This window comes from Theropithecus gelada, chromosome 17, assembly GCF_003255815.1.
Source record: "Theropithecus gelada isolate Dixy chromosome 17, Tgel_1.0, whole genome shotgun sequence".
Lineage (NCBI taxonomy): Eukaryota > Metazoa > Chordata > Mammalia > Primates > Cercopithecidae > Theropithecus > Theropithecus gelada.
This window is the reverse complement of record NC_037685.1, coordinates 72,116,214-72,126,202: the sequence shown is the minus strand read 5'-3', so window position 1 is coordinate 72,126,202 and position 9,989 is coordinate 72,116,214. Positions and strand designations below refer to the sequence as shown.

The 9,989-nt window shown below is 40.5% G+C and overlaps 1 protein-coding gene across 2 annotated transcripts in view; it reads left to right on the top strand.

Moving 5' to 3' along the window:
• ELF1 (E74 like ETS transcription factor 1) overlaps positions 1 to 6,787 on the top strand; it is a 115,545-nt gene extending 108,758 nt beyond the window's left edge. For both annotated transcript variants that reach the window (XM_025364114.1, XM_025364115.1), the window contains one exon: positions 4,796 to 6,787. In XM_025364114.1, the coding sequence (XP_025219899.1) occupies positions 4,796 to 5,399 (604 nt within the window). In that variant the 3' untranslated portion in view covers positions 5,400 to 6,787. The remainder of the gene's footprint in view (positions 1 to 4,795) is intronic.
• The last annotated feature ends 3,202 nt before the right edge of the window (positions 6,788 to 9,989 follow it).

The window sequence follows — 9,989 nt, the reverse complement described above, 5'->3', positions numbered from 1 at the left end:
TTTTGGCCGGGCGCGGTGGCTTAAGCCTGTAATCCCAGCACTTTGGGAGGCCGAGACGGGCGGATCACGAGGTCAGGAGTTCGAGACGATCCTGGCTAACACGGTGAAACCCCGTCTCTACTAAAAAATACAAAAAACTAGCCGGGCGAGGTGGCTGGTGCCTGTAGTCCCAGCTACTCGGGAGGCTGAGGCAGGAGAATGGCGTAAACCCGGGAGGCGGAGCTTGCAGTGAGCTGAGATCCGGCCACTGCACTCCAGCCTGGGCGACAGAGCAAGACTCCGTCTCAAAAAAAAAAAAAAAAAAAAAAAAAAAAAAAAAAAAAAAAAAAAAATTAAGCTTTTCTTAATTGGTGTACAGTATATATGCTCAGTTTTTACAAATTTACAAAAAGAAGCCAGTTTGATTCTGGCTTCATGGTAGTCAAAGAAACAACAACAGAAAAACCGCTTGTAAACTATTTTCTGAAAAATTGCCCCTTGGTAAACATGGGAGGCCATTTTACCTAGCATAACTTTTATTTATCCAAGCATTAATAATTTTTCTTAGGATCTTTTAAATAAATTATCCTGGCCAGGTGCAGTGCCTCACACCTGTAATCCCAACACTTTGGGAAGCTGAGGCAGGTGGATCACCTGAGGTTGGGAGTTTGAGACCAGCCTGGTCAATAGGGCAAAACCCCGTCTCTACTAAAAATACAAAAATTAGCTGGGCATGGTGGCAGGCACCTGTAATCCCAGCTACTCAGGAGGCTGAGGCAGGAGAATAACTTGAACCCAGGAGGCAGAGGTTGTAGTGAGCCAAGATGGCATCACTGCACTTCAGCCTGGGCAACAGAGTGAGACTCCGTCTCAAATAAGTAAATAAACAAATAATCCTGTGAAAATGTATAATGTGTAGGTTCTCTTAAAAGCATATAGAAGCTGAGTGCGGTGGCTTATGCCTGTAATCCCAGCACTTTGGGAGGCCGAGGCGGGCGAATCACGAGGTTAGGAGTTCGAGACCAACCTGGCCAACATGGTGAAAGCCTGTCTCTACTAAAAATACAAAAAATTAGCTAGGTGTAGTGGCGGGCGCCTGTAATCCCAGCTACTCGGGAGGCTGAGGCAGGAGAATCGCTTGAACCTGGGAGGCGGAGGTTGCAATGAGCTGAGATTGTGCCCTGCACTCCAGCCCAAGTGACGGGGTGAGACTCCGTTTCAAAAAAAAAAAAAAAATCTTTTCAGTTCTTCGGCTTTGCCAGTTATTAGATGTGAAATTGAATCATGTTAATTATTTTGAGTCTGTTTCCTTATCTATAAAGCACAGATGATAATATTGAACCTTCCGTGTGGCTGTGGCAATTAAACAACACCTGACACCTGAGTAGATCCTCAACAAAAGCTAAATGTTGTATGGTCTGTGTTAGTTTCAGAAATTTTGGTAAATTGTAAATTACCAATATTTTTCCAGTTGTTTACAAGCAGCTTAGGAGATTTTTTAAAAGTAGTCAGCTATAACAGAATCTGTATTACATAATATAACCAGACAGTTTAATCATTAACTAAGAAAAAAGTAATTTTAAAATTCTGTGGTTAGCAAATACTTCATAATATTTTATTTAATCTCTGAATTTGTAGTATTGAAAATTGTTTTAGAATTTGTTCCAATAAGCCAATATATTTGCATTGTAGATAGTATAGATAAGTATATGTATTTTGTGACGGATGGCAGTCAGATGTCTAAAAGAAAAGGACTTTTTTTTTTTTTGAAACTGAGTCTTGCTGTGTAACCCAGCCTGGAGTGCAGTGGCGCGATCTCGCTCACTGCCACCTTCGCCTCCCAGCTCCCGGTTCAAGCAATACTCCTGCTTCAGCCTCCCGAGTAGCTGGGATTATAGGCACGCGCCACCATGCCCAGCTAATGTTTGTATTTTTAGTAGAGATGGGGTTTCATCATGTTAGCCAGGCTGGTCTTGAACTCCGGACCTCGTGATCCACCCACCTTGGACTCCCAAAGTGCTGGAATTACAGGCGTGAGCCACCACGCCTGGCCAAGAAAATGACATCTTTTTCTAATTTAAACAGAAGCATCGAAGTCCTAGTGGTAGCCCTGATTAGCAATATGGAAAATTTCCAAGTATATTATTGCTTGTGTCATACCTTAGAGAAGGAAAGAAGAATGAGAGAGGCGTATATTGAAGAGTTGTAACTGCCTGTTGTTTAAGGATAGAATAGTAAATACTCATCTTTAGTACTTACTAAAGATGAAGTTGCTCAGGACTTAAGTGGCGGCAGTCTGTTGTAATGGTTCAGCGGCACATCGGCTCTGCAGTCATATGGCCTCTCTTCTTCTCTAATTGGTCACCTTATTCAAGCTATTACAACCTGTTTGTGCATCAGTGTTTTCATATGTAAGATGGGGATAATAATATTTGTAGGGTGACAAGGTTATACATATTATAAGGTTGTGCATATTGATATAATCTGTGTGCTATATATGCCAAATATCTATGCGTATGTTATGTAAACTCTTGTCATGGGAAGCCCTTGGGACTTTTTTAAATGGTATCTGGGCTCGGTGTGGTGGCTCACGCCCAGAATCCCAGCACTTTGGGAGGCCGAGGTGGGTGGATCATGAGGTCAGGAATTCAAGACCAGCCTGGCCAATGTGGTGAAACCCTGTCCCTACTAAAAATACAAAAAAATTAGCTGGGCATGGTGGCGGGTGCCTGTAATCCCAGCTACTCGGGAGGCTGAGGCAGAGAATTGCTTGAACCTGGGAGGTGGAGGTTGCAGTGAGCTGAGATCGCACCATTGCACTCCAGCCTGGGCGACAGAGTGAGACTCCATCTCAAAAACAAACAAACAAACAAACAAAAAACGGTATCTGGCTATAGCGTCAGGTACTATACCCAGACTCCCATCTCACCCCAGATTTCCCTGAATCAAATGGGCAAGAGAGTTTGGGTGGCCATCTAAGTTTGGTAGTACGTATCCTGTGTGAATGGGCGGCTCTAGTCATCCTGTGCTTTGATTCCCACTTCTTTTGAACCTGTGCTGAATTGCTCTGGGTCTTTGTTTCATCTTTCCACCAAGCCAATTTGTTTTTCTCCTCCACTATTTTATTTCTCATATGTGGGAAACAGACTGCATAACTAACTTTCAAAATGTAGCTTTAATAATCTAGTGGTAATATGTAACGCTTGGTTTATGGAGACTAATCTAGCTGTTAGTTGTTTGAAATAGCAAGTATCTTTCATTAAATAATTTTACAGAATTCAGAGAAACAGTTGACATCCAGATGCTGAGATTTTTCAATGACATTTGTTTTGTACTATATTAATAACCATAACTATAAATTTTAGAGCGGTGAACTTTTTAAATTAGATTGGCTCATAATATCATTTATGTAACTTTCTCTTCAATGAATGGGATTAACAACCTACACAAACTAGATTTTGCATTAAAGGATTTTATGTTAAACTGTAGCGTTATGATCAAACTTTGTGAAAATTATTTGAATGTGGAAAACTGCTAAAACATGCTTCTATGTATTTTTCCAAAGCTTAGCCATATTTTCTCTGCCAGTCCAAGAGCCCTGACAGGTTAATTATAATCATGGCTTGTTTCATCTAAATATGACATGAAATGTGAGCTATTAAAATTCTAAGAATTCTGTCATATGGTTAAGACTGAGGTAGGTTTTTTGTTTAGGTTAATTAAGCACTTCCCCCTTCATATATAAAAACAGGTTGAGTACAATTATATGAATTTTTGTAATTATTGCGGATGAGCATGTTGATAACATTATCTCTCAAGTATTAAAATAGCAGGCCGGGCTCAGTGGCTCATGCCTATAAGCCCAGCACTTTGGGAGGCCAAGGCGGGTGGTTCACCTGAGGTCAGGACTTTGAGACCAGCCTGACCTACACAGAAAACCCGGTCTCAATTAAAAATACAAAAATTAGCCGGACGTGGTAGTACATGACTATAATCCCAGCTACTCGGGAGGCTGACAGGAGAATGGCTTGAACCCAGGAGTTGGAGGTTACAGTGAGCCAAGATCACGCCACTGTACTCTAGCCTGGGCAACAAGAGTGAAACTCCATCTCAAAAAAAATAGCAGGAATGAATCAAACAGATTTGCTTTTAAATTCCTAATTTTAAGAAGCTCAAGCAAACTTCTTGCTAAGCACTTTTTTTTTTTTTTAAAGACAGAGTCTCGCTCTGTTGCCCCGGCTGGAGTCAGTGGCGTGAACTCCGCTCACTGCAAGCTCCGCCCCCCGGGTTCACGCCATTCTCCTGCCTCAGCCTCCCAAGTAGCTGGGACTACAGGCGCCCGTCACCTCGCCCAGCTAATTTTTTGTATTTTTAGTAGAGATGGAGTTTCACCATGTAGCCAGGATGGTCTCGAGCTCCTGACCTCGTGATCCACCGGCCTCGGCCTCCCAAAGTGCTGGGATTACAGGCGTGAGCCAACACACCCAGCGCTTGCTAAGCATTTTAACATCCTCCTCCTTCCCCAACAAAATTAGCTCCTCATTTGTGTTAATGTGACCCTATGTACAGACCTTTCTTCCGTAGCACTCAGCAGCTGGTATCATAGTTAATGGCCTGAGAGTTTTGTGTTAGGCATCTCTGTATGTAGTGTTTAATACAAAGTCTGGCATGATGTTGGTCATGCTGTGTTGAAAATATGGGAAGTAGCATTTTGAAACATACAACTGGTATTTTGTAAAATGACTTCTCAAGTATTACAGTGTTAAATGATGTAGAATATGCTAATTGTCTCACTTTAATTTCATCATCTCAATAGGACTATACAGGCTCCAACCCAAGTTCCAGTGGTTGTGTCTCCTAGGAATCAGCAGTTGCATACAGTAACACTCCAAACAGTGCCACTCACAACAGTTATAGCCAGCACAGATCCATCAGCAGGTACTGGATCTCAGAAGTTTATTTTGCAAGCCATTCCATCATCACAGCCCATGACAGTACTGAAAGAAAATGTCATGCTACAGTCACAAAAGGCAGGCTCTCCTCCTTCAATTGTCTTGGGCCCTGCCCAGGTTCAGCAGGTCCTTACTAGCAATGTTCAGACCATTTGCAATGGAACCGTCAGTGTGGCTTCCTCTCCATCCTTCAATGCTACTGCACCTGTGGTGACCTTTTCTCCTCGCAGTTCACAGCTGGTTGCTCACCCACCTGGCACTGTAATCACTTCAGTTATCAAAACTCAAGAAACAAAAACTCTTACACAGGAAGTAGAGAAAAAGGAATCTGAAGATCATTTGAAAGAGAACACTGAGAAAACGGAGCAGCAGCCACAGCCTTATGTGATGGTAGTGTCCAGTTCCAATGGATTTACTTCTCAGGTAGCTATGAAACAAAACGAACTGCTGGAACCCAACTCTTTTTAGTTAATATACCAAAGCTTATGGATGATTGTTTGTTAATTGAACATTTTCAATTATATGCAAACTGATTGATTCTAAGATAAAGTCTAAGGAGGTTTCTAATTTTGTAATTGTTAAAGATAGAGTTAATTTTGATTTTGTTAGATGAGGGAGAAAAACTCAACTGTTTCTCTTTGTTATCTAAATGTTTCAGAATTCAGTCGTGAAGGAACAGGCATTTTACACTATGAAGACATTCTTTTGAGATTCTTTTTTCAGTTGCTATATCATAAGCATTTTTAAAGTTTCTTTTCTAATTTTACATTGTATTAGATTTTCTGATTCTTTTGTAAATACAGAACTTAAATAGAAGGCAACAGGAAATTTATATAGGAACTATTTTCATTCCACTTGTATAAGTTAAGTCTTGACTCTTTCAAATGCAAAAAACCTATTTTATGCTTTGTTAAAATTATGGTGTCACTTAGATTGACTTTAGTTGGCTGTACTATATAATATAGAACTATGAATATGTAAAATAACATGAAAAATTGGAGGTGCTGGTGGTGTGGCTGACCCTGTTTCAGAAGCAGGATAGTGTAAAAGCATCAGCCTAAGAATGGCACTCCCACTAACTCGCTATGTAATCTTGACCTCTTTGGGCTTTAGTTCTTCTCATAAAAGGAAGAGATGTGTTGGACTAGACTAGATGATCACCACTGTCTCTTCTAGTTCTAATCTTTTTAATTCTAATACCTGTATTTTCAAGTTATGTCAATTAAATCATTATCAGGTTGTTTCCTAATGTAAGAATAGCTGAAATGTTGCAGAGAAATAAGTGACCCAACAAAATTTATTCATCTATGATGGGTAAGATTTGCCATAAATTCTTCCTAAATAATTTGTTTACTAACTCTTTAGGCCACTGTGCTTTGCGATCCATTAGTAAACTTGTGTTGCTAAGTGCTAAACAGAATACTGCTATTTTGAGAGAGTCAAGACTCTTTCTTAAGGGCCAAGAAAGCAACTTGAGCCTTGGGCTAATCTGGCTGAGTAGTCAGTTATAAAAGCGTAATTGCTTTATATTTTGGATCATTTTTTATTGGGGGTGGACTTGGGGAGTTGCATACAAAGATAACATATATATCCAAGTTTCTGAAATGAAATGTTTTTAGATTACTTTTCAACTGTAAATAATGTACATTTAATGTCACAAAAAAATTGTCTTCTGCAAATTTTCTAGTATAACAGAAATTTTTGTAGATGAAATCATTATGTTTAGAGGTCTAATGTTATGTTTTCATATTACAGAGTGAATTTGTATTTAAACAAAAATTTAAATTTTGGAATCCTCTAAACAATTTTGTATCTTTAATTGGTTTATTATTAAATAAATCATATAAAAATTCTCAGTGTTTCTGTTTTCAGGCAAAAGTTTCTTAAAGAATAAGTGTACAAAGAATATTGCTAGAACATTAGCATTACTTAATGTTTATAAATAAACAAACTCCATTAGTCAGAATTGCAGGATATCATCCTTTCACTTTTCCTTTATAGCAGGCCAAATGGCAGTTTCTAAACATCACACAATGGATTACCAAGTTGTAAAAATTAGACAACAATAAAATATTCCCAGCAATAATATTAAACACACTTTTGTTTCGTTTTGTTTTGTTTTTGAGACAGAGTCTCAGCTCTGTCGCCCAGGCTGGAGAATAGTGGCATGATCTCGGCTCACTGCAACCTCCACCTCCCAGGTTCTAGCTATTTTCCTGCCTTAGCCTCTCAAGTAGCTGGGATTACAGGTGCCCACCACCACATCCAGCTAATTTTTTGTATTTTTAGTAGATACGGGGTTTCACCATGTTGGCCAGGCTGGTCTTGAACTGATCTCAGGTGATCTGCTCGCCTTGGCCTCCCAAAGTGCTGGGATTGTAGGTGTAAGCCACCACGCCCCATCTAAACACACTTTTGAAAATAAGTTTTCTACTTAGAAACTAGGTCAGTTAATAGTTAAACTTGGAAAACATCGAAAAATTTTCTTATGAAAATTAAAGTCTCTGTAATCCAATAAGAAGTAACTTTCACTTATTCATTTTTTTCATGTTTGTGAATGTTCTTCCAAAATGTGATTTTAAAGGCCGTGTAATATTATATTAGTATACCAAAATCCAGTTAAATAAAACCTTTTTAACTAGATAAGTTAGTTTTATAGTTTTTCACCACATAGTGAATATCAGTGTCTTAGTTCGTCTTCTTCGTTGCTGCTATAACATAATACCTGGGACTGGGTAATTTAAAATGAACAGAAATTTATTTGCCCACAGTTCTGGAGTCTGGGAAGTCCAATATTAATGCACCAGCAGGTTTGGCAGTTCTTATTCCAAACAGTGCCTGAACACCGTGCCCTCTGGAGGGAAAGAAGGCTTCATCTTCAAATGGCAAAGACAGAAAACCAAAGAGAGCCCACTTCCACTTCCAAAAGACTTTTTATTTATTTATTTATTTATTTTGAGACAGAGTTTTGCTCTTGATGCCCAGGCTGGGGTGCAATGGCGTGATCTCGGCTCACCTCAACTTCTGTCTCCCGGTTTCAAGTGATTCTCCTACCTCAGCCTCCCAAGTAGCTGCGATTACAGGCATGCACCACCACACCCAGCTAATTTTCTATTTTTAGTCGAGGCGGGCGTTTCTCCGTGTTGGTCAGGCTGGTCTCGAACTCACAACCTCAGGTGATCTGCCCACCTTGGCCTCCCAAAGTGCTGGGATTACAGGCGTGAGCCTTTTTATGAAGGCATTAAACCCATCCATGAAGGTGGAGCCCTCCTGGTCTAATCACTGCTTAAAGGCTCCACCTCCCAATACCTTTACTTTGGCAATTAAATTTCAACATGAGTTTTGGAGGAAACAAACATTCCAGCCGTAGCATACAGTACATAATGATTATTTGAAAATTAAGGATCTTGCACTATTTTTGAGTCAGTTATCCTTAAAGGAGATACCAGATAAACTCTATTTATAATAGTAACACCATTTAAATTGTGTATTTTTTTTAAGTTTAAAAGGTATAGTATAAGAATTTTTAGAGACACTATTATTTAAGGTTATTGGAATAGTGTACAATTACCATGAACACTGAAATTTTAAAGATGGGAAAAGAAGCCCAGATGCGGTGGCTGTCGCCTGTCATCTCAGCACTTTGGGAGGCCAAGGTGGGAGGATCACTTGAGCCCAGGAGTTTTAAGACCAGCATGGGCAACATAGTGAGATATCATCTCTACAAAAATTCAAAAAATTAGCCAGGTGCAGTGATGCACTTCTGTGGTCCCAGCTACTTGGGAGGCCAAGGTAGGAGGATCACTTGAGGCAGGGAGATGGAGGCTGTAGTGAGCCATGATCATGCCACTGCACTCCAGCTTAGGTGACAGAGGGAGACCCTGTGTTCAAAAAAAAAGGAGAAGAAAGTCATGTAGTAAGAACCTTAAAACTTCAAAAGCTTAGTCTTTTGGTTTGAACTAAGTATCAGCTACTAAGGAACCTGTGTTTCCCCCATTCGAATGTCTTATGTATCCTTTTTTGTATCTATAGCTACCATCCTAGTTGTAGTCTTTTCTATGTTATTCTTGCCACAGTTTATTCACTTAATATATGAGTGTGTATTTTGTGGCAGGCAGTATTCTCTGTGCTGGAGATAGGTCAGTGAACAAGAGCCTCCCAAGTGACTTCCTGCTTGTGAACTCTTAGTTTGTCAACATGAACTGTTTTTATTCACACTTCTGTTTTTTGTTTTTTTTTTTGAGACGGAGTCTCGCTCTGTCGCCCAGGCTGGAGTGCAGTGGCCAGATCTCCGCTCACTGCAAGCTCCGCCTCCCGGGTTCGCGCAATTCTCCTGCCTCAGCCTCCCGAGCAGCTGGGACTACAGGCGCCCGCCACCTCGCCCGGCTTATTTTTTTGTATTTTTAGTAGAGACGGGGTTTCACCGTGTTAGCCAGGATGGTCTCGATCTCCTGACCTCGTGATCCACCCGTCTCGGCCTCCCAAAGTGCTGGGATTACAGGCTTGAGCCACCGCGCCCGGCCTTTTATTCACACTTCTAACACAAAAGCTTGGGATTTTTTCACACCCACTCCCAGTTCTGATACCAACTGGGTGTCTTTGTCCTACAATTCAGTTCAATTCTGACCCTAACCACTTGGAGTTAGCACAGACCCCACAGGTTAAGGGGCTTAGTCTCTCAAAACCGCCCCTCCTTCCGATGCCCATTGCAAGTCCCAGGTTTCCACTTGTACTTCTGACCAGCTGGCTATAAATCAGGGGTTCCGATGACCCCCACCTGCTTAGGTTGAATAATTTACTAAAAGAGCACACAAAACTCAGGGAGCCAATTTACTGGTTTACATTGATGTCAGTTTATTATAAAAAATAACAACTCATGAACAGCCAAATGAAAGATGCATAAAGCAATGAATGGGAGGAAGTGAACAGAGCTGCTCTCCCGTCTCATGGTGTGCCACCTACCCAGCACCTCAGAGTGTTTACCAACCTAGATGTTCTCCAGACACCAACATTTTAAGAGTTTTTTAATGAAGCCTTTTTTTTTTTTTTTTTTTTTTT